Here is a 24,488-nt window from a genome sequence, read left to right as displayed (position 1 = left end):
GTGACTCAGTGTTGACCAAGCGGGAAGCGTCTCCTCTTGGCAGCTCGCAAGATCAGATGATCTGAAGTCTTCCAATGGGAGGAGCTATCCTTGGTTTCCCAGACAAAATCAAGCCCGTGGATGCCTCTTTGTGTCATCTCTGAAGCAGGGCCAGGAAACTGAAGAAAACTATGTGCTAGGGTGGGACAAGCTCTAAGGATTCCTCCTGTCAGCGTACCTCCCCCCCCCCCCAAAAAAAATGGGGTAGTGTTTTCTTCCACTGCAATCCTGGATGTATGCATCTTGATTCAGTTAGGGTGAGTAGGCTGAACCACCCTGGAACTACAGACAAGGGAAAATTACCAGTAAGAGCAAATGTCTGCATTGTCTTTATCAAGTGTGTTAGTGCAACCACGGATTGGAGTTTTACTATCAATGCAGACAGAACCTGCTCACTACTTGGATTGTGGGTTACCTGTGTCTATATTCAGCAGCTGCAACATCCAACTAAGCAGGAGTTCTTGCTGGTTAGACCCCTCAGCCCATTGTAGAACAACCATTTTGCATGCAAAAGGGGCCTAGGTTCAGTCCTTACATCTCCAAGTATAGGAACTAGGACAGCAGTGTTAGGAAAGCCCTTTAATGGAGACCTGGCAGAACTACAGTTTGAGGAGGGTGTACTGGATTAGATCCCCCAGTAGTCCAGGCAGCTTCACATGTTCCTGAAAGGGAGTATTTTGGTCCAAATCCTTACATAAAAAAGTATTCAGCTGAAAATGAAATTATCCACTCCAGCTGGATTTTCTTAAACACATATACACACTCCACACTTATGGATAGTTTCTAAGGATTTATATTAAATTAAAAGTATATTTTTAAAATGTGCCTTTTAAAAAAAGTATAAAAGTATATTTTTAAAATGTATTTGTACACTTAGGAATAAAATTTGCACTTGTCTGATTTGATCAAGATCCTTTGCTCTTTTCCTATTAAATACCCCAGGGGACAGTGTCAGAATAATAATCCCTTGTTCAAGCAACCAACCAGTTTACTGCTTTTCCAGAAAGAAAGGAGAAAAGAAATATATTTCATGCATGATGGTGAATAAGGTTTGGGGCAGTCAACCTTCACCACCTACCCATTCTCAGGGTTTTGTTTCTTCTTACTGGGTCAGGAAAAAAAAAACACCAAAAAACATTTTCTATAATGGCTCTGCATTGTGTGTGATAATGATTCCCTTTGTGGTGTTTTCTCCTAGTTTTGTGAGGAGAAGAATGTGATCACAGAGCTGGGAAAAGTATAAAATGGGCAACCAAAATTATCAAAGGCCTGGAGAATGTTCTAGAGTTGGTGTGTTTTGGCTTAGAGCAGGGGTCTCCAAACCCTGGCCCGGGGGCCAGATGCGGCCTGCAGCAAATTTCTTTCCAGCCCGCGGCCAACTGCTTGTCCCCTGAAAGCCTTTGGTGCACTCAACTGAACATGACCAGAACTATGCTCTGATTGCGTCTGGAGGGTGTTCTGAGGGCCACAGAGGTTGAATGAATGAGCCCATTGATTCATTTATTCACTCATCTAAGTTCTATCTCTTATTTATTTAAATTTTATATTTAAATTGTTTTTCCGGCCCTCCACACCACACCAGATGTTTGATGTGGCCCTCGGGCCAAAAAGTTTGGAGACCCCTGGCTTAGAGAGATACCCACTCAAATTTTCACTTGGTCACAAAGCTCATTGGGGCAGGTCACATTCTCTCAGCCTAACATACGCCATGGGATTGTTGCGAGGATAAAGCAGGGAACTCAACCATGAATGCCATCCTCATCTCCTTGGAGCACAGATTAGATAAACATATAGATAATGATAATACCCTGTGAGGAAAGCTAAAATACTTGGGGATAAAATTAAGTAAAGGCTGGGTAAGGCATAACAGAAGATTATGTAATAAATGAGCAGTGTCATATGGAAATCTTGGCCTCTTTCTCTAACACTGGAACATGTGTTCAACCAGTGTCGTTAATTTGCTGCACTGATTTGTTAGGTTTCAAGACAGACAACACAACTTCATGCAGTTTTATTGGCATTTGCCTTGGCAACGGAAAGAGGCATAGACATTTTTTCAAATAAATATAAAAAATAAAATAAAACGTGGGATATGGAACTTTTGTGTCATTGCAGAATGTTGTGATGGCCAGTAGCTTTGATTGTTTCTTAAAAAAGAATTGAGGTGTTTTCTAAATGGAAGCTTCATGTGCAGTGTAGAATGCTGAAAGAGGATGTTAGTGGTCTGCACATCTGGCCAAGGTAGGCTTCCTGTCATCAGAGCTGGCTCCCTACTGTGAATTTGGAGGGTCCTGAGAAACCTCTCTGTGTGTTTTGCTGCAAATCTTCCCTTGCCTCTTGTCTTTTTCTATGTCAGTATCCCAGAAGCATTGTCTCCTGTCATTTATTCATGTGGGATATGGATCGTTGACCCCAAGCTGTAAGAGCTGAGCTGGTTCAGTGGAAACTCATTCAGGAATTTCAGTCCACAAAAGAGTAAATGGAAAAGGGCCGCTGGGAGGAGAGCTGACTAGATGCAGCTTGCAGCATTGATGTATTCCATCATGCATTTACACATCTTTCCAATTTTAACTACCTTAGGCTTTGAAATTTCTTGAGAAATGACCCTTTTAGAGCCCATTGGGTGTTTGAACTCAGTGATATTTATGTTTAAAAGCCAAGAATAAGTTTTGTTTGGTCACTCTAAAATACCGCTCCAATTTAATGCAAAGTGACAGCGAAGATGTATTTGCTGGCCCTTTTATAATTGCATTATGACACAGGAAACTTGGATTGCCAACACTATTGACTTAATTAGTGGAGGCTGGAGTGCAAATGAATACTTTATAATGCTTTGAAATGTTTTTAGAGGTGATCCAGTATATACCCTCCCGCTGGTTGCTATAGTGAGGGTGGTTCTTGGCTGGACATTGTGTATTGTAACCACATATCACACAGAGGGCGCAATCCTAACCCCTTATGTCAGTGTTTTCCAGCACCTACATAAGGGCAATGCAGCTCCAAGGTAAGGGAACAAACATTCCCTTGCTTGAGGAGGCCTCTGTGAGTGACACCCAACTGCAGGATGCAGCACACGTCCATTGGCACCGCTGTGCCAGAGCTAGAAAGCACTGACATAAGGGGTTAGGATTGCGCCCTTAGCCTCTAAGCACACTGGATAAGAACCGAATATACTTATTTGGTGTGTAAATTAGTGCTTGTTGTGGAGTGCTCAGGTACCTGTGATGCTGCAGTATACCTTAGATTGTGAACCAAAAGCTGTGCTGACTCTGATATAATAACAAGAAAAATATTTTGTAAGTCCCTAAAAGGAGCTATATTAACATAAAATTGGCAATGACAAGACCTTGGCCACAAAAGTACAATCTAAACTAGAGGTGCCAAATATAAGACTTGTGAACTTGTAGGACTTGTTGGAGATGTTTAGCTGGCCCATCTGATAATGGAACTCTCTCAACACCACCATCAGGTGCTTTCAGCTGCTGAGCTGTAAAGTGACAATTGACAGATTGGCACTGTTGAAAGGCTGGCCCATGTGATAATTGGGTTCTCTTGGCACTGCCCTTTCAGCAGTGCCACTTCTACCAAGGCACTGGGAGGGACAGGTGGAAGGAGGCCTCAAAAGTACAGGCTACAGTACAGGGGGTAGAAAAAGAGGGGTAAGAAAGAGTGAAGCTCCAGAAGTGCTGAGAGAGCACTTCTGATTATCACAAATTGCCCTGGGAAAAGCCCCTGTGGGTTCAATGAGCCAACATAGACTGTGCCAGCTCAATAGCAGATCAGCCCACAGAAGGGGGTAAAGATTTCTTGTGTGTCACCCAGTCCCAGATCTGATCTGCCCCAACACTGCCCTGTTCCATTCACCCATCTCCATTCCACCCCCTAATGGCCATACCTGCTCCTGCCATCTGTGTCAGCCATCTGCTGGCATGCAGCCGCTAGTTATCCAACACCACACACCAGTGGAGGTTTGCAACTACCCTAAAGTAGTCTGTGGTGGCGCCAGCACCCGACCCATTTAGGATTGAGTTGTTATCAACAAGATCAGAGCAGTCATGTTCACAAGGACAGATTTCTTCCAATAGTAAGTTTCCACGAGGCTTTACATCCAAGCACAAATGTGAAAAATTCACTATTCAGAAATCTGTCTGCCTGGCAGCTGTATGTGGTACTAGGTTGTCGCTCATAACTATTATGACTTACTGTACATTCTTGCCTGTTCTGTGAAATTGGTCCAATTACATTTTTGTTTACTTTTTCTTTTGTTTTATTCATTGCCCTGCTCAATAGGTCCAAATGGACACTGTTTCACTTCATTATATTTGTTCTGGTCCTGCTGGGTAGAAACAGGGCTATTCTGCTCCCAAACATATGTATCCCTAACAGCTGGCATTGGAATCTTGTTACCGCAACTGTAGTTTCTCAGATTTTTAGGTCATGTTTACATGGATTTTAGATGTTCTTATAGTTTGTGGACAACGTGAACCCAGTAGCTTGGCCTTTAGACTAGGTTTCTGGACACGTGTTCTGTTTTCGGCCACTGCTCCAGTTTCTGTGGATAATTATTGGTCCATCTCTTCTTTCTTGCTTTGTTTTGCTGCCAGACAGGGATGATGAGATCATTAAACAGAAAGAACTTGAACCTAAAATGTTGTGCTTCCTGTGAAAGGCATTATATACTGTAAAAGGTTGGGGGTGCAATCCTAACCCCTTATGTCAGTGCTTCCCAGCACTGATATAAGGGCAATGCAGCTCTGAGGTAAGGGAACAAACATTCCCTTACTTTGAGAAGGCCTCAGTGAGTGACACCCAACTGCAGGATGCAGCACATGTCCTATTGGTACCACAATGGTACCAATTGTGGTACATGTCCTATTGGTACCACAATGCCAGTGCTGGAAAGCACTGACATAAGAGGTTAGGATTGCGCCCTGGCTTACTCTTATCCAGGCCATATTTCCAATCATTATTAAGTTGTGCATTTTCTCTGCCTGACAAAAGAACCTTTTCCTTTTTAACAGTGAAATGGATAGTTGTGCAAAGGTGGTGGGAAAGTAAAGAGGGGCAGGTTTGTCACAGAGCTGATTCCAGCCAGTGGTGTCTAGTGGAGCTAAAAGATGGCCAGGCAGGTTTAGTTGTATTCAAAGTACTGGAAAGTACATTTTAATCAAACCGAGTGGAGCAGAAAGCAACACAAGGGAACCATGTTCTATTTTGACTTTGCTCAATTTTAGAACCTTTCCTGGCTGCCTGCGCCATGTCGGTTTTGCCCTGAGAACTTTCGCTGCTTGAAATGGCTACACAGGCCATGTACAGTTTGCAAAGGCAAGGATCACTGTGAGCTTATATGAGTCTCTGATGAATATTGACGAGGGGAGTATATAACCGCAGATATTTTTTGTCTCAAAAGAAATTATATTGGCTTTGTTGCTTATGTAGATTTAACTGATTTTATTGGTCACGTAGATCATTTGATGCCATTGCATGTAACTGAAGCTGCCCATGCACCACAGTTGTATACAAGTACAGAGAACCACAGGAATTGGTGTTGATGGATTACTCAACATTATGTCAATGGACAATTTTCACAATGGAGAGGGGTGAAAAGCGGTGTGCCCCAAGGATCTGTCCTGGGACTGGTGCTCTTCAACCTCTTCGTAAATGACCTGGAGACAGGGGTGAGCAGTGAGGTGGCAAAGTTTGCAGACGAAACCAAACTTTTCTGAGTGGTGAAGACCAGAAGTGATTGTGAGGAGCTCCAGAAGGATCTCTCCAAACTGGCAGAATGGGCAGCAAAATGGCAGATGCGCTTCAATGTTAGTAAGTGTAAAGTCATGCACATTGGGGCAAAAAATCAAAACTTCACATATAGGCTGATGGGTTCTGAGCTGTCTGTGACAGATCAGGAGAGAGATCTTGGGGGGCGGTGGACAGGTCGATGAAAGTGTCTACCCATTGTGCAATGGCAGTGAAGAAGGCCAATTCTATGCTTGGGATCATTAGAAAAGGTTTTGAGAACAAAACGGCTAATATTATAATGCCGTTGTACAAATCGATGGTAAGGCCACACCTGGAGTATTGTGTCCAGTTCTGGTCGCCACATCTCAAAAAAGACATAGTGGAAATGGAAAAGGTGCAAAAGAGAGTGACTAAGATGATTACTGGGCTGGGGCACCTTCCTTTTGAGGAAAAGCTACGGCGTTTGGGCCTCTTCAGCCAAGAAAAGAGACGCCTGAGGGGGGACATGATTGAGACATACAAAATTATGCATGGGAAGGATAAAGTGGATAGAGAGATGCTCTTTACACTCTCACATAACACCAGAACCAGGGGACATCCACTAAAATTGAGTGTTCGGAGAGTTAGAACAGACAAAAGAAAATATTTCTTTCCTCACCGTGTGGTCGGTCTTTGGAACTCCTTGCTGCAGGATTTGGTGACGGCATCTGGCCTGGATGCCTTCAAAAGGGAATTGGACAAGTTTCTGGAGGAAAAATCCATTACGGGTTACAAGCCATGATGTGTATGTGCAGCCTCCTGATTTTAGAAATGGGCTATGTCAGAATGCCAATGCAAGGGAGGGCACCAGAATGCAGGTCTCTTGTTATCTGGTGTGCTCCCTGGGGCATTTGGTGGGCTGCTGTGAGATACAGGAAGCTGGACTGGATGGGCCTATGGCCTGATCCAGTGGGGCTGTTCTTATGTGGTTCTTATGTTCTTATGTGGAAGAATTTCTGGGTAGCACCAAGTACCAAGCACCTTGGCTACTTTTAATTAACAGGGTTTTTGTGTTTGTTTGTTTTTTAACTGGCAGTTAGAATACTGGTTGCAACTCAATGGAGATTTCAAAAAAATCTCCTGCCTTCTCCCATATGAACCACCTCATCCCCTGAGGTCTTCTGAAGGGGCCATCCTTTTGGTACCACCCCTGACTAAAGTCAGCTTGGTGGCAACAAGGGGTAGGGTTTTCTCCCTAGGGACATCAATATTATCAAACTCCCTCCCAATATTATCAAAGTTCCTTTTGCTCAAACATAAGGCCCGCAGACTGAATGTGGCCCCCAGAGCAATTTATTTGGCCCTGTTATAACTGGGTTATCCCAGCTTGATGGGCTGTCTCATATCTTGAAAATATGAACAAGATTTGCACATTTTCTCTTCTGTCATTGGCAGATAGTGCGTTTCTGTGTGAGAACAAAGTGCTAATTTCTGGCCATCGCCTGCTTAATGATGTCACTTTCTGCTTCTGGTCCCCAGCAGATGTCACTTCTGGTCCCCAGCAGGCACCACGAATGCGAACTTTGGCCCTCTGTATGAAACGAGTTCGACATTCCTGCTCTAGTATAATAATGTTGTATGCAGCGCCTATCCCTTTTTAAAGCTCCTTATTTATTTTAGGAATAGGAAACTTGGCTGGACATGCCCTCCCCCTTCTTATTTCTCTGACTTGCTAGCCAATGATATGCATTGCAGCGTATGCCTGTCGTGTGGGCACAGCAATGTGCTGTATCTACTACTCAGCTCAAGCATCTGAAATCCATCCAGGTGACCTCGGTTCACCCTGGTCTCAGGCTTGGTCTCATTAGGAGGCAAAAGACTTTTGCTAGAAGAAATGCATCAGTACGCTTTGCACAATTCCTTCAACAGAGCCAGCCCATTATGCTGTTCTGTGAAAACAAAGCAGGCCTAAAGCAGTCAGTGACAGCTCTGCTGGAATGCTAACTGGCTCTTAGGTCATATGCCTGACTTTCAGATGCATCCCTTCAGTTTCCGCTTACAAGTCAAGATCATGTTGTTTTATGGGCTGTGTCTGAAACCATGCCAAGCATGACGTTCTCCCTCCCCACTACTGCAGTAAAGAAAGTTACAGTCTTGTTCATGTCTATTTTTATCAGTAACAAGCTTTCTGCTTTTTAAACCTCTGGCTACATAATACATGTAACATAAATACAGTAAATTCTCTGCAATTATAAGGACCAGATTCTTGATGATTTTCTGTTTTTTTTAAACAAGAAAACTGAGATTCTTAGGAGGCTGAATTCACTCAGTACCATATTCTGCACTCCGTATGTGTTCTGATGGAATCCCCATGTATAGCCCTAAGAGAAGTGACTCATGCTCTGTGCGAGGTATCATTAACATACTTGGTTCCAGGGCATGAGCGCATGATACAGTCACCTTGCAGCAGCTAGACAGATCTTTGTCCAGCCATTGCATGGATGGCTGATCATCTGGTAACGCCACCTCGTGTTCCATGATGAAACAAAGGTTGTGTGCATTCTTGTCTAGAACCCTGCAGTGGTACTGGCAAAATGAAGGTAGACTAGATGCAAGAGAGATCAGAAACTTGGTAGGCTCCCAGTGGAGCCAGTATGCATTCACAGCAGCAACTAAGACTGCAGTCATCTACCCATGTTCCTGGGAATAAGTCCCATTGAATCACTGGGGCTTACTTTCAAGTAGACATGCATAGGATTGTGTCTTAAGGCCGTTACTCCAGCACTTGTCAGGAGCCTTTTAGTCTTGTAGTCTGTGTGTTTTTAGCTTCTCCCCTTTACCCCGAAGAGAGTTGTATGTTAAAGGGATCATGTCTATTGCCTCAAGCTTTGGCCTGGGAAGCCACTAGTAACTCTTAGCTGTTGTAGTAGTGGGGTAACCCCTTGCATCAGAAGGTGGAATCCTTGGAATTGAGGATGGGAAGGGTGGTCTTCTCTGGCAAAGCCATGTTGACAGCCGAGGCTCCTGGTACTCCCTTGAGGGGTTTTCTGGCAAGGCAGGAATCTCCTGGAACTTCAGGGGCTGATCTAGTTCCTTCCCACAGTCTTCCTCCAGATCCTTAGGTTCTGAGTCCATGAGGGGCAGGAAAAAGAAAAAGAAAAATTAGCACCCAACTTCTCACAGTTTGGGCACAAATTCTCTTTGGGAAATAGCACTGAATGCAGCGTTACTGAGAGGAAAACGATTAAGAACAGTTTATAATACTAGCATGGACACCAACAATTTTTTTTCCCTCTCTCGAGTGCCTTTTTCCTAGAAGAGAAACAGTCAGTGTGATTTGTGTATGAGTGGGCGGGTGCTCCACTTTCCCTCACAAAAGGTGGCAGCTGAAAGCATCTAATCCATCTCATCAAATTCTTGATGCCTCTTTATCCCTGTTTCCCCTCTCCTGGTTGCCTGCGTCCCAGTGTGTGATCTGACATGTTGACTGGCAACACTGTTCCCTCCCTCTGGACTCTCCAGTGACCTAGTTTTATTTATATAATTTGAAAAGCTCAGGACTGGGCAGAGCCTGATATTTTAACACATTGACTTCTGAGAGGGCAAGGCCAAAGGCCTGACGCTGCTGCAGAAAAGAGACCGCTCTTGTCTCATGAAACGGAGATCCTGCTGTGGCTAATAGGCAGGAGGTTGGCCAAACACCCGCTTATGTCACTGGTTACATCCTGCAAATATTACCTGTTTCATCAATTGAAACAGCGTTTTGCTAGACTGAAAAGGCATCCTGGTGTCCGGGTCCAGGCTTGCTTGAAGAATGCCTCTGCAGTAGAGGAAGAGAAACCACTTCCAGCAGAAGACCTTGGTGGCCACTGAGATCTAGATGGAACCTCCACCCTTGCAAATCAACAAAAGTGTGCCCCTCCCATAGGCCCATCCTGAAGAACATGGGATCTTGGGAGATCTGAACCCCCCCCCCCCGGGTGAATCCTTGATATCTCTGCTTCAGGAGCAGCAGCAATAGTAGACCAGGGTAGAGGTCCAGAAATTGCAAAGAAATGGTTACCCTCACCTGCCCAGGGCTTCATCTCTGATGGATCTGCTTGGGAGGAAAAAGTGAAACCAGATGGGTTTGGAGCCATTATGGAGCTTTGTAAGAGGCCTTGGGCATTTGCTTCAGCATGGGAAAGGCAGGGTATAAATTTCTTAAATAAAAAACCAAGAAAAATGTAATTGACAGATTTGGGTTCATTCAGCATTAGGTAAAGTTTATCCTATATGACACTGAATAGTGGAACTGGTTGTGTAGATCATCAGTTTGCACTCTGGGGAACTCTGCGGTTCTTGAAAAACGTATCAGGACTTCCTCCATGTGAAGATCAGTTCTGGCAGCACTTCCCTGAATAAAAGCTTGCCTACCCACTGCTGATCTGCTCTGCAATGCCAGCTGCAGAAGAGTGTTAGGGGTGTTCTTGAATCAAGAAAATGTCCAAGTAGTTTGACATTGATGTCCAACAGACCACAGCAGCCACAGAATCTTCTGGAGAATGGCTAGTGAGCATGTGGAAAGTGTCCCTTGGTGATGAAACTAGTGGGTTACTGTTCCAGAGGCTAATGGCAAGGCAGGATTCAGTGGGTAAAGGGATAACAAAGAAAAAGAACACAGGGATCTAAAGCAAAGGGTTCTTATATGTTTTGCCTCAAAGAGTCCTATGGGATTCTCGGTTGGGTTATCTCAGTTTGGTTAATCCTCTGCTGCTAGTTGAGGACACCTTCTGGATTCTGCCTTTGTTTTTCCTACCCAGTAGTAGCTAGTTGGAGGTTCATTGGCTTGCTCCTAGATTAGGCTCAGTCATGGGCTTAATGATGACTGTTGGAGGTGTGAAAATTTCCCTTTATTTTACAAATGTTATTTTATCTAAACTTGGGGGTTTTCTGGAGGTAATTATGGTCACAAGTTACCAAATACTCTCTTTCAAGTGGATTTGAAAACTTTATCTAAATATTGGTGCATGAACACTCCACTTGAATTTAAGCAAATCTCCATTTGAATTGATCAACTAAGGAGGGAGGCCTGTTATTACATGGTTCAGTTAAAAGTGTGCCCTTTCTGACCTGTGGGTGTGTGGGCCATGCCATCTGTCCTGTAAATGCACACATTACCGGTCTGGTCTCCACAAAGACAGCTAGCACCAAGTACTCATATACACATGAACATCATGTGTTCAAATGCATCAGTCCTGCACTCCTTGAAGCAGACAGAAATAAAATATTGGCCATGTGACAGTGGCATTGCTAACAGGGGTGGACGATACTGGGTGATTGGGTGTTGCACACCGGGGGTGTGTGACACCACTACTGGCTAAAAATTTTTAAATTTTGGTATTTTTGAATAATACCATCACATTATATATCATTTGATACGTATTTTCACACAGAATGCAATGAAACAAACCGTGTTGAAATATCTCTATTCTAATGTTATGGCCAAAAAAACCAGTGGGGGTGGGACAATGGCACGTCATCATGCTGGCCACATGGGGCACTGCTGTGCCCACTGCATGGGAGGAGGTCTATCATGGAGGTGACACACTGGCCCCCATACTGGGTGATGCAAACCCACTGCACATAATAATTGGTATCATAATATATACACTGCTCTGGGTGTTCCCCAACTGGTAGTCTCTCAGAGGCAACTGGAAAGGGCAGCTTCTTAGATGTTTTCAAGTTAGGCAAAGGCTGCAGTCCTAAGCATACTTCCCCAGAAGCATATCTTAGTGAAGTCAATGGGGCTTATTTCAGAGTAGAAGGAGAGGAAGAATAACTAAGATGAATGCAGTGAAATACCCTGGATGTTATTCCCAGATTTTATATATATATATATATATTATCTGTATATTATTGCACTATTGAAATATTTGCAGTGATTTAGACTGTTCTGAATGTATTTATATGCAGTAAATCCAGGGTTCATTTGACAATGTATACATCATGATTGTGCCCTTGCTCTTCTGTGACACTGGGTTGGTGTATATGTGGAGTATCTCCCTTAGTACTTTTTGGGTCACTCCTGAAGAAAGGTGCAGTCTCTCATAGATATCAGATTTGCTTGTTTAGCCACTCTCTTTCTTTTAAATAGCCATGCATAAGAGAATAACTTTTTCAGTTGCTCATAAAGTACATTTATTCTGTTGTATTCCACGTTTTAATGGGCTGTATCATTCTTCTGTGAATGGGAGCTCTTTCCATCCATGAAAGGAGAGTTTCACCCATGGCAGGGGTCATTCTGCGTGCAGAAACTCCTCCATTCTTAGAGAGAACTTGGGGTAGAATCTATTGAACTTGTGGGTAAGAACTACTCATCCCCAATGGGCATACGCATGGAAGTTCCTTGCATGTACCCGTTGGAAGTGAAGTCCACTCTGCTGCCCCATGTGTTCATTGAAAGTACTTCTTGAACTGCTGAAAAAGAGCTAAAGTCACATCAGAAGTGACCCTTAAGTGCTGAAGAACGTGTCCACCTTAAATGTGAATTGCAAAATTGCAGTGATAATATGTAATGTTATTCACTGGTTAATCAGCTCAGGTTCCCATATCCAATTTCTCTTCAGCTTTTTGGTGAATAATTTGAACAGTGATGTGATTTGGTTTGTGTTGCCTCCTTCTGTGGCTCTCATTTTCAGCTTCCTTGAGTCATAATGGCTCATCCTGTCAAAGGTTGACAGTTATGCCATGTTACTGAATTTCATTCCATGTGGAATGAGGTTAATCTACTAATTCTTCCATATCCAGGACCTTATTTAGCACCAAGGTGCCAGCTCTGACGTGAATTACCTCAGCTTATGTGTTCTGCCCTTGTCTCCCCAAATCTTATACTTCAGGCTAGGAAGAAAAACTTAGAATGAATCATTTTTAAAAAAAAAATTCCAAAAATGTGGAAATTTTGTTCCTCTGTGGTGTAAGTTATGTACAAGGTGAAAAAGACGTAGGGCCCTGATTTAGATGTACTGGGTGGGTCTGATTTGCTCTAGTTCCAGTGGAAAAAACCGGACCAAACACATCTACTAGCATTCTGTACCTGAGGCAGAATAAGATGTGAACAGTCCTGTAGTTAGAGTAAACTGTATATTTGGTGAGGTAAAGATCTCTCTCACAGTTTTGCTTCTCTGGCTTTTCAGAAGAGGTGTAAAACCTACCTCTCCTGATTGGCATTCAGCACAATTGTGTCATTTTTGCTTTGAAGTCCTGTGTCTTGTTTTGTTTTTTTTTCTTTTTTAATGCTGGCTGTTTTGTTTTTATTTTGTTTACATTTTATTTTGTTACTTACTTGCTTATAAGAGTTCAGAAGGTGTCCTGTGTCTTGTTTAAACAGCTGCACATCCCTAATGGTTGGCAATAGCAAAGGGATGCTATTGAAGACTATTGTTGATGGGTTTCTTTGGGAATTAAACTGCAGATGATGAACTATTTTCAGTCAACTAGTTGAATTCAATCAGGCTGCAATTCAGTTGGGACCTTTGTCACTGAATTCCTGGTGTCTCTGTGTAGCTGGGAAAACTAAACTGTTCATTTCTTCTCTCTTAGGGCCGTCATGTCAAAACGGGGCAGCTTGCAGCTATTAAAGTTATGGACGTCACCGGGGTAATGTATTCTTTCTTACGTGTTTTCCTAATCCTTTGTCCCCAATGTAAAATGGCTAAAAGTGTCCATAAATATTTTGGTTTCCTTTGTTGGGAATACAAGGACACTCATGGCCTTGGGTGAGAACTGCAGTGGATTCTAAATGACACATAAAAGATTCTGGATCACAACCAGCTTCATTTTACAGCTTGAAACCTGTGCGAAAGGTAGCTGTGGCAGTGTAACCCATCTAAACCAGGGCTAAGCTTCCTAAATAATTATTTGTAAATTGTTTTAATTATTGTTTTTAATTGTTAATTTTTAATTTTGTATTTGTTGGAGCTAATTGTTGTAGGCCGCCTTGTGTGCCCATAGCGCAAAAAGGTGGGATATAAATAAAATAAAATAAATAAATGAGAGATGGTGGAACTCAACCCTGTCTGGAAGCCTCAGGCTGGCACAGATCAGTCAGTCAGGGCTGTCTGAGTTAGGTCTGGTGTACACATGCAACAGAATGAGATGAGTGAAAAATGTTCTGAGGTAAAATAATGGACTGTTCAAGTTCAGGCTGCTTGTGGGAGATCACATTTTTAATTAAAAAAAGAACAAAAACCTTGCTCATTAAAATTTTTTTTTAAAAAAAACTTTTTTTTAACTATAAAAGTAAGTTACTCCAAAGAAGTTGCAGGAAATGGGCTGAGCTGTAACTTTTCTCTTTAAACAATTTTACTTTACTTAACAAGGACTATTTGTGGGAAAGCATTTCAATATGGCACACATTCCCGTTCTGTCTGAGGCCTGTGCTACCACCTAATTCTCCTGCATGTGTAGATCAGGTCAAAGGTATAATCTAGCAATTAGGGCACAACCAGTAATGGGACTCATGGGCTTGAATTCCCTAGTTTGAATGTCCCCTCTGCCGTGGATTCCCACTAGGTGTCCTTAGACAAACCATTCCTTCTCAGCTCCCCAGCTGCAATACAGAGATAATAATACTTACTGGGACATTACAGAGTTGTTGTAAGGTCAGCAACAAGATTATACATATGACAAGCTTCGAACACCAAAAAGCATGGTATTTGTGCTGTTATTACGGGTTGAGTAATCCAAAAATCTGAAATGCTCCAAAATCCAAAATGGCTGATAGAAGTATTTGGTAGTGCTAGTGTGCTGCTTAGTTACCCTGAACACATTTCCCCCCACACTGTATTAATGGAATGTCATATTTTTGACTGTTAAGTACTTATAAGAAACTGATTGCTTATCGGTAGCATATAAATTCAGAATTGGGAATAACAAAGATGCCAAACAACCATAGTTTGTCCACCTGGCTGGCTGAGATAGTGACAACTTTTTTCTGATGGTTTAATGTACACAAACTTTGCTTCATGCACAAAATTATTTAAAATATTGTATAAAATTACCTTTAGGCTATGTGTATAAAGTGTACATGAAACAAATGACTTTTGTGTTTAGACTTGGGTCCCACCCCCTAATTATTGCATTATGTGTATGCAAATATCCCAAAATAAAAAAAATAAATCCAAAACTTTGGTCCCAAGCTTTTCAGATAAGGGATTCTCAACCTGTATTAATTCTACCTGGCCCACAGGTGTACACATTTGATCCCTGTTGCATTTATGCAATGTTGGGCAGAAATGGCTTGAGTTTTAAGTTTTAAGTAAGGAGTTTAAGAAATGGCTTAAGTTTTAAGGATTGGGGAGGAAGGGGGCTGAGGAACAATATGTCTCCTGAAAGATTCTCCTCTGAAAGCAAACTTGAGAATGACAAGTCATTTGATAAACAATGTCATTTTGATAAACAGCCAGGTTATTGTTTTGGATCTCTAGAATAGGTTGATGACCTTTCTCAGCGTTTATAGCAGGGGTGCTCAATAGGTGGATCGCGATCTACCGGTAGATCGCGAGGCAAAATGAGTAGATCGTGGAGTGCCGAGCCCCCCCCCTTCAGGTGCCTCTGGGAGGAAACGCCGGGAGTAAGGCCCATTGTACTCAATGGGGCTTACTCCCAGGTAAGTGTGGCTAGGATTGCAGCCTCACAGCCTAATCCTAGGCATGTCTACTCAGGAGTAAGTCCTGTTATACTCAGTGGGGCTCAAGGTACACCAACATACATTGTACACATAAATGTTATATGTTATGATGGTGCGAACATTGTAAAAAAAACTCTGGTAGATCTCCGGGCCTTGCTGGGTTTCAAAGTAGCTCTTGAGCCAAAAAAGTGTGAGCACCCCTGGTTTATAGTGTGTAGTAGACCATTCCTATCTATTCTCCACTGACTTTTTCCTTCCTGTGTTATTTCATATCGCAAACCTTTCTTCCTCATAGTCCCCTTCCGCATGCCAAGACTTCAGCACAATCTTTGTAACTGGCATGCCCTGCACCACAAATGCTCTTTTGAGCAGCTGAATTGGTCAGTCATAGGCACTCAGTACAGATTTGGTATATACTCACCATTTGTAATACTGTGGGAGGAAAAGAAGTCTGAATGTATATCTGCCTTGGCCAAGGATCCTCCCTCACCAATTAATCCTAATAATAATATGAATACTGCTGCTCCTGCTGTGTTTGAATAAGTAATGCATTTGCTGGCTCCCTGCCAGACTTGAGAATTTGTTGGGCAGTTGCAAGTACTTTCAGTTCATGGGTTTGTTGGAGAGCTGGTCTTGCATATTGCTACTCATTCTCAAGAGCTGCTTGCAGAGAGATGGGGAATAACTTGAGGGAGCCGCCTTCCACTTCAAAAAGTAATGAGGGACTGAATCTGTCTTAAGGCATCCGAGTGAGAGTGTAATCCTATAGGGAAAGATACACGAAAATTGTAAGTGCTATGAATTAGTGGACTTGTCTGCAGTCAGATTAAAGAAGTGGAAAAGCCTTGATAACTGTATACACTCTGAATATTCTGGTTGCAGAACAATTTAACACGTGCCAAACAAGCTACAGGTGGCTCCTGTTTCCCAACATCAGGAAAGTAATTGTGCCTGCTCTGACTTGCTGCTTTATTACTCTAACTGAGAGGGATGAATGTCCATCCCATCCTGATGAGTAGGCAGGCCCATTCTAAGAACATCAGAAGAGCCCTGATGGGTCAGATCAAAGGTCCATTTAGTCCAGCATCTTGCTTCTCACAGAGGCCAGCCAGAGGCTTCCAGGGAACCCAGAGCCCAGGCATGAAGGCACTTGCCCTCTCTTGTTGTTTCCCCCCCCCCCCAACAGTAGGTATTCAGTAGAATAGTTCTGTTGAACATGGGGGTCCAGGAGGCCCAAGATCTCATGTGAAATTCTGATGTCAAATGCTGTCTCCCTTACCCAGTGTTCTGCCAGCCTCTTCTCCCCTCTCCAATGTTCTTGCTCAGCATTCCCCTCCATATTTCCTCTTTCTCTCTATTCCCCCTCTTCCTTTTTTCCTTTTCCAGTTTGAGAAAAGTACCTTCCTGGTACTAGTCAGTGTTTAACCTTACTGAGTTGCAGCTTTCCAGAATGTTAGAATCTGCAGTTCACTGGGCCAAAAATGATGCTGCTGAGCATCATTTACTAGCAGCAAGGTGTATGTGTGGGGTGGGGGCATCCCATTTGAAGAAGCTCTTAAAATACTGAGCTCTGAAATTTTGAGCTTCACAACAAACAGCTACAGGGGTGTGTGAACATTTAGCTATTGTATAGTTAGGAAATGTCTTAGAAAATGCATAAATATGGTCACTGAGGAATTTACATGACAAAAAGAACAGGGATTTTGAAGGCATTAAGCTTGTTATTCCTTTAATAGGAGGAAAATAAAACTATACGCTTGCCAAAAAGCCACAGGGGAAGAAAGTCTAAAATTGCTAAAGCTTTTGGAAACATAAGCACTTGAGGGGTTACTTAATAAGAGCCTTAATTCACCAAGAATCACACAACATTTTAAGCCTAGTTGTTAAATTCTTTGTCTGGGAATGTAGCATAAGATGCAGAGAGAACTTGTTTTAAGAACACAATTAAAATTTCAAAGCACAAGATGTAGTCCAGTCCCCACACCCTCTCTTTTGCACGCGCGATTCACTTACTTTCTCCACATACTGGCTTCTGATGTTGAAAACCTACATGTGACAGCAGCTCTTGCACATTCAGCAACTACCATTATGTACACAGAATCAATCACACAGCAGTCACACATTGGAAGTAAAAAAAAAAACCACACACAGCAAGAATGTTTACAGTGGCACATAGTGGGAGGTCACACAAATCGGAACACAGTAGCAACAGTATAAAAAGAGTGTGTACTGCAGTAACTTTTGCACATGCATGCAGGCACGGGAGCAGCAACTTATGAAATCCACGCTGCAGTATCTCTCACACAGTGGTGCACACAACAACAGTGCTGAAGAGAACATGCACAAAAGTAGCCCACACCAATATGTACACATGCACAGCACTGGTAGGTATTCTGAATGTAAACACACAGCATTGCCATTCTGTCACACACATAACATAGCAACTCTTTTACACATGTGCAGGAGCAGCTCTTGACAAATGAGAGCATGCAGGGCAATAGCTCCTACAACTGGGCACATGACAGCCACTCAAACATGCACTCAGTAGCAGACCAAACTACTAAGTTATTATTAAACACCCAGCAACAATTCTCAAAAATGCACACAACTGCAGCACTTTCAAAATGTGACCTGGTTAGACCTTTCCCTGGACAGATCTTCCTTTCCATAGCCATGTTGCTAGGACAAATTATCTTAAGGAGCAGAATTTTCAGACTTTATAATGCTTAAAAAAAACAAACTGAAAAACAGCTTGAATTATTCAGCTGCTCTTTTGCCTATATATAATAATCCCAAAGTTTGACTGCTATCACAAGATTGCAAAGTCAGGCTCAAATTATTATTATTAACAGTATTTATATACCGCTTTTCAACTTCAAGTTCACAAAGCGGTTTACAGAGAAAAATCAAATAACTAAATGGCTCCCTGTCCCAAAAGGGCTCACAATCTAAAAAGATGCAAATGAATACCAGCAGACAGCCACTAGAACAGACAGTGGCTGTTCAAATATGGAATGCTTTACTCTTTAGATTTCTATCAAAATTTCTTGCACGTTTTTACTGTGCTAAGATAGGCATATCTCTGCCCCCTGTGAAGACATGTCAGGAACATGGAATACGGGTGGATATTTCACTACATAATGTCTGCCTGCCAAGCCCCAAGTTTGCAACTGATACTGCAGTAGAGATGCCTCAACATGGGTTGTCCACAAAATGAAGCATATTGGAAAGTACCTACTGTTTGCTGGGGACACTACATTGTTAATCCAAACCAGGGGTCTCTAAATTTTTCAGCTGAAGGGCCGCATTGGCACAGTGTCTGGCACAGTGCTGAGGGCCGGGGAAAAAAAATTAAATATAAAATTTAAATAAATATCTTAGAGATGGAACTTAGATGAATGAATGGATGGGCTCAAATGTCCAGGATTTCTCCAAGAACCAACACATTCCAAGAAATAAAACACACACTTAAATGGACCCCCATTTCCTCACCCCACAAACACAACCCTGGTTGTGTTTGGTCAAGTGGGCCAGAGGCGCTCAGGGGGCTGGAGGCTGGCCGCTGGCTGGATAGAGGATCTCCGCGTGCCACATCTGGCCCTCGGGCCATGGATTGGAGACTCCTGGTCCAAACCAATGCACTCTCATGTGTTTATTCATCACTTGATAGATGTAGCATCAAACAATTAATTTATTACATTTCTATGCCATCTTTCTCCCATCAGTCTAAGGATTAAACTTGGGATTTCCAAGAGGAGACTTCTGTCCAGGCACTGATATAGAACTGCTTAGTTTCAGCAAGGTTTCAGCATTATGTGCCTTTAGACTGTGGCCTGGGTCATGGTTTGTATCAGGGCTTGGAATCATGGTTTGTATCAGGGCTTGGAGTTGGAATCAATTTTGGGTGGAGGCGGTGTCAAAGGTTTTGTGTACAGACTCCACAGCCCTGAGAGTTACAGTAGTTGGCATACCATTGCTGACCGGATGATAACCCAAGAAAACCAAGCTGTGGAGTCGATATGCAAAACCTCTGACTCAGCACAAAATAGCTTCCAACTCCTTGACTCCACAGCCTTCGTCATGGGCTGTGGAGTTGGAATTGTGAAGCCTGAGTCAGAATTGAAAGCAATTTTGGGTGGGGTTGGAGTTGGGCATTTTGTGTACCAACTCCACAGCTCTGGTCTGTATTTGTGATCAGATCACAGATCAGATCTAACCCGTAAACAGAACTTTCGTTCTGCTCAACGTTACTCCAATCGCAGCGCACTCAAGCACTTTTTTTTTTGAAGCTGTATGTTGCTATTCATTTTTCCCCTTATTGCCTTAAGTTCCATAGTCCTTCAGTGAATTCTCTCTCAAACATCACAAAGCCAAGTTTCTCCCTATAATACTTGGGTCCAAATCCTAACCATCTGTTCCTCTCTGACATAGCTGTGCCAATGGGCATGTTTTGTGTCTTGCAATTGGGGGAGAAGTCACGGAGGCCTCCCCACGGTAAGGGGATGTTTGTTCCCTTACCTTGGAGCTCCCCTTACCTTGGTGTTGGAAAGTTGGTGAGGATTGTGCCCTTAATCAGAAGCATTATAATACTCTCCCTATAATACTGTACATAATAGGAAAACAGCACTTCTCTCCGCAAGTTATATGACATCTGGTCAGTATACACAACTTGAAAAAAGCTTGAGTGTGCAATTTACCTGATCTATATTCTTTTAGCTAGTTTGTTCTATTTTCTGGTTATAAAATACTAGAAAGTTGGAATTGGAAGGTATTGACAGGGAGGTGAAGGCAGCAGGAGAAGAGAGGAAGTCAACAGGCTTTCCTGTTTCTGGTGGAACAGGAGGAGTCAACATCAGGTCTTTGTTCCCAGTAAGGCTGCCAACTTTGACTGAGCTATTTCTGGATATCCCTCCCCAAAGTGAAATGATGTTGAAAATTCTTGGAAAATTCCTATTTAAAATCTCCAGGATTGTTTTCAGTAGTTGCCTGAAGATTGATGCTGATTCCTGGAGACTCTACGGCAATAGTTTTCAAACTCTCTGGGAGTTTGAAAACTACTGTTAAGTCCTTGCAGGGGCAGGGGGAGGCAGTGGGGGCGGGGGGAAGGCAGCGGCACAATCCCCAGGATCGCTCTGCTCAGCGGGCTGCAGGGGCTTGGGTGCACTTACCAGAGCCTCCTGCAGCCTCCCAGGGGTACGGGGAGCCCCGTGTGAAAAGTGAAAGTGGAGCAATTGCACTCCATTTCTGGTTTAGCGGAAGTAGTGTGCGATCGCTCCACTTTCACTTCTAAAGCATCGGGAAGCCCTGCAGACCCTCACGCGGGGCTCACTGCACCCCTGGGAGGCTGCAGGAGGCTCTGGTAAGTGCACCCAAGCCCCTGCGGCCCCCTGAGTGGTGCGATCCTGAGGATCGTTCAGCTGCCTCCTCGCTGTCCCCGCCCCTTAAGGGGGCAGAGGCCAGGGCCCACAGGCTGGGGCGACACGACGCCCCAGTTTGAAAAGCCTTCCTCTAGGGCAATCCTAGACAGTTAGAAGTGTAATTCTTCATGCAATCTTCAGCACCATGGAGTTGGCTTAAATTAAAAATAAATGCAGAAATCCTTTGAGGAAGACTAGATTACAGGCAGGAAGTAAAGAAAAAGAGGATGAGGAAGGTGAGCACAGTAAGGAGAAATGTAGAAAATAAGGGCAGAAAGAAATGGAGAGAGAGATTAATAGACCAGGGGAAACTTGGAGAGATAGCACATGATTTGAGAGGGTGTGAAAAATAAGAAGGGAATATGTGGGGGGAGGAATGAAGATTTGCCAGAAAGACTTGGCAAACAGAAACAAGTACCAAAAGCTTGGTTGATTAAGGGTAAGGACCATGTGGGAGGAGCAATACAACAATGTCAGGTTCTTGTTGTGACCAGAGGCCACAGTGAGCCGAATGAAATACAAGTCGGACCTTACCATTCACAGATTTTACACGTGAGGCTTTGACTCAATGCGGGTCCCCCGACCCACACTGAGGCCCGACCTGTACCTTCTGAACACGACTAGAGCTGTGCTCTGATCATGTTTGGAGGGTGTTCTGAGGTTGAAGAGATTGCACCTGGCCTCCCTGTGTCTCGGAATGCCTGTAGATGGCCTCTAAGATGCACTTCTGGTTTATTTGAAAGAACTGGAAGTGCATCTTTGATGCTTCTCACAGGCATTCTGAGATGTGGGGAGGCTGTGCACAACCTTCCTGTACCTCAAAACACCCTCTGGATGCAACTGGAGCACAGCCCTGGTTGCTTTCTGAGGGTACAGGTCAGGCTGACTGTGAATTTGGTTATCCTTGGTTTTTTGCATCCACAGGGGTTCAGAGAATGAAACTACTGTGGATGCCAAGGTCCAAATATATATTTATATACCTCTTTCAAACCACTTTTTAGTGCCTTAAACACACACCCTGTTTTCTTGATCCGGCCTAAAGAAATATATGAATTGGGCTATAACCTGTAAGGATCAGCTGGTAAGATTGCAAAATGTTTTGCAGTTCTTCATACATTTATAATTACAGTGTCCATATTTCATCAAAAGGTAACAGAGGTAGGGGATATAAACTTGTCCAAGACCACTAAGTGGGTCAAGTAGCTGATAAAACCAAGTAGCTGAACTAGACAAATTATGGTTAATGCAAACCAGGATGCAACTATACTGTGGTCTAAACTGGATTCTCAGTCATGGTTTATGCATATCACACTTTGCCCTGATATATAGGCAATATGATATGCCACTAAATTGGAAGCAAAAGGGAAGAATGGAGACATGCATATTGCTGACAAGTACTGGGTGTGTTCATTTAGCATTAAACCCTGGTTCAGTTTTTTTCTGCACTGTGGAAATGACCTTGCTCATGGGGCACCAAAATAATGAGAGAGGGATGACAGTGAGTGACTATAAGAAAGATGAATATAAATAAGTCTGTTGTTGATCAAGTGGCACTGATTGTTTTTGTTTTTATCCAGGATGAAGAAGAAGAGATTAAACAAGAAATTAACATGCTAAAGAAATATTCTCATCATCGAAATATTGCTACTTATTATGGTGCTTTCATTAAAAAGAATCCCCCAGGAATGGATGATCAGCTCTGGGTATGGAGTGTTTTTACATACTATCTTTCGATTCTCTGTGATTAAATATAGCATATCTGTGCATTCCATGCTGCAAAATCTTTTTGCAATTCCATGGATTGCTTTTGTCCTTTCTTAAATTCATAACAAGGGGTCACTCCTAAACCACTTGCACATCATTGTGAGTGAGTACTACTACTACTTCTAACACAGTTTGTAATTTGAAATAGGGACAGTAACTTTATTTCTGACTTTAGGGGGAAAAAAGTGTATGTATAAATTAAGAGGCTAAACCAAGGGCAGAAAGGAGCATACAGAACTGCTGCTCAAAATGGCAGCTCCATGACAACTTCCACCTCATATCTGTAACATAGCTTATCTTGTTATATCACCATGTAACAGTGCTTCCCAAATGTTTTAGCACTGGCATCCACTTTTAAAAATGATTATTGTAATCCACTAGCTAGACAAAAATTGATATGGAAAGAAATATTTTATTAAAAATTAACTTATTAATTAATAATCATGGTCCTGTGCTTCTGACCAGAGATCTCATGTATTGAATATATGTCTACACGTTTGCTACTCTCCCTAGAAATGGAGTCCCTAGAAACTCCCTAAGGACTGTTTCCCCCAAACGTTTACGGTTATTCCAGGGTAGCCAGAAAGGTGAACTAGAGAGCACGATGTGCAATTCGGGGTTTCCAGACCAGGTCAGAAGGCCGAATCTAGGTTCACATGTGATCTGTGGCACATCAGTTGCTAGAGGAAATCAGAAAATGTGACAATTTAATTTGGAGATCAGAAGATTATATTACAGGTTAGCATTCTAGCTAATAATTTTCTTCTGCAAATCTGGCAAGGGTGTGTAATGTCCATAGTGGGCGAAGACCCCGCCTCCTGGTGTGGGACCAAACATGAGGGGCTTACCCTGTTGATGACGGGCGGTTGTTGGCGGAGAGAAAGACAGGAGACAGACACGGTCGCTTTGCACAGGTGGTTTACTTGAATTAGACGTTTAACATTCTTGGGGCCTGTTATGTCACAGGCCCTTCTGGCTTACATAGACTTGTGCCATTTGCGCACGTTAGGATCATTCCCAGACCCTTCCCAACCCCTCGAGGTTCCAGGCGGAGCTCCCCAGCTGGTGCCTGGTGCCCTGGGATATGGGTTCCCCAGAGGTTGGTCGCCTGCAGCACTGGTGTTTGGGGCAGCCCAGATGTCCTCAGGAGGGCCCCAGGTACCTCAGTGTTTGGACCTCAGTCAGCTGGCCAGCATTGGGGAGAGTTGGCTGAGAGTCCTCGGGCCTGCGGCCTTGCTTCTCCTGAGGTCACCCCAGGGACCCAAGAAGCACAGGCGGGTCCCAGTCCTGGCTTGCTCGCTCTCTCAAGGACTGGGGCAGTCAAGTTCCCTTTCTGGTCATGGACCTGCAGAATAAGGCTGGGGTTGCTACCCCCTCTGGCCTTCCCTCTAGCACTCCTGCTGCCAGGGGAGGAGTGACCTCTCCCTAGGCTGCCCAGGCTGCTTATGAAGCCTGTGTCTGGCTTAGCCGGCCCTACCCTTTCCAGTCACGTGGCTGTTGGATGTTCCCAGGAGGCCCTGGGCCCTACTCCCGGGGGCCCAGTCCTGGCAGTACTTTTGACTTACCCCCCCAGGAGGCCCCTACCCGTGAGGAGACCCCTGCTCCTGAGGAAACCCTGGCCACCGGGGCTGGGCCCAGGTGACAGGGTGCTTACAAAGTAAAAAATGTCAAATATTAAAAAAAAAATTTCGTATTTCAAAAACTTTTCACAACCCACCAAAAACCAGCTCATAACCCACTAGTAGGTCCCAGTCTACAGTTTGGGAAACTCTGCCCTATAACCATAGTTATAGTTATATAGCCCTATAACCATCTTCTCACAAAATCCTCGCCATGTTTATGAACATGAGGAAACGGGGCGTCCTCTGCCCCTGCCTCCT

General features: G+C 43.5%; 1 protein-coding gene across 3 annotated transcripts in view; it reads left to right on the top strand.

Annotated features, from left to right (window-relative positions):
- The window catches only part of TNIK (TRAF2 and NCK interacting kinase), a 292,122-nt gene that overhangs the window by 140,134 nt on the left and 127,500 nt on the right, over positions 1-24,488 (top strand). For all 3 annotated transcript variants that reach the window (XM_066621727.1, XM_066621728.1, XM_066621726.1), the window contains exons 3-4: positions 13,339-13,395; positions 22,422-22,547. In XM_066621727.1, coding sequence (XP_066477824.1) covers positions 13,339-13,395; positions 22,422-22,547 — 183 coding nt within the window. The remainder of the gene's footprint in view (positions 1-13,338; positions 13,396-22,421; positions 22,548-24,488) is intronic.

Source organism: Tiliqua scincoides, chromosome 3, assembly GCF_035046505.1.
Source record: "Tiliqua scincoides isolate rTilSci1 chromosome 3, rTilSci1.hap2, whole genome shotgun sequence".
Taxonomy (NCBI): domain Eukaryota; kingdom Metazoa; phylum Chordata; class Lepidosauria; order Squamata; family Scincidae; genus Tiliqua; species Tiliqua scincoides.
The sequence above is the reverse complement of the archived record's forward strand: the minus strand, read 5'-3'. Positions and strand labels throughout refer to the sequence as shown.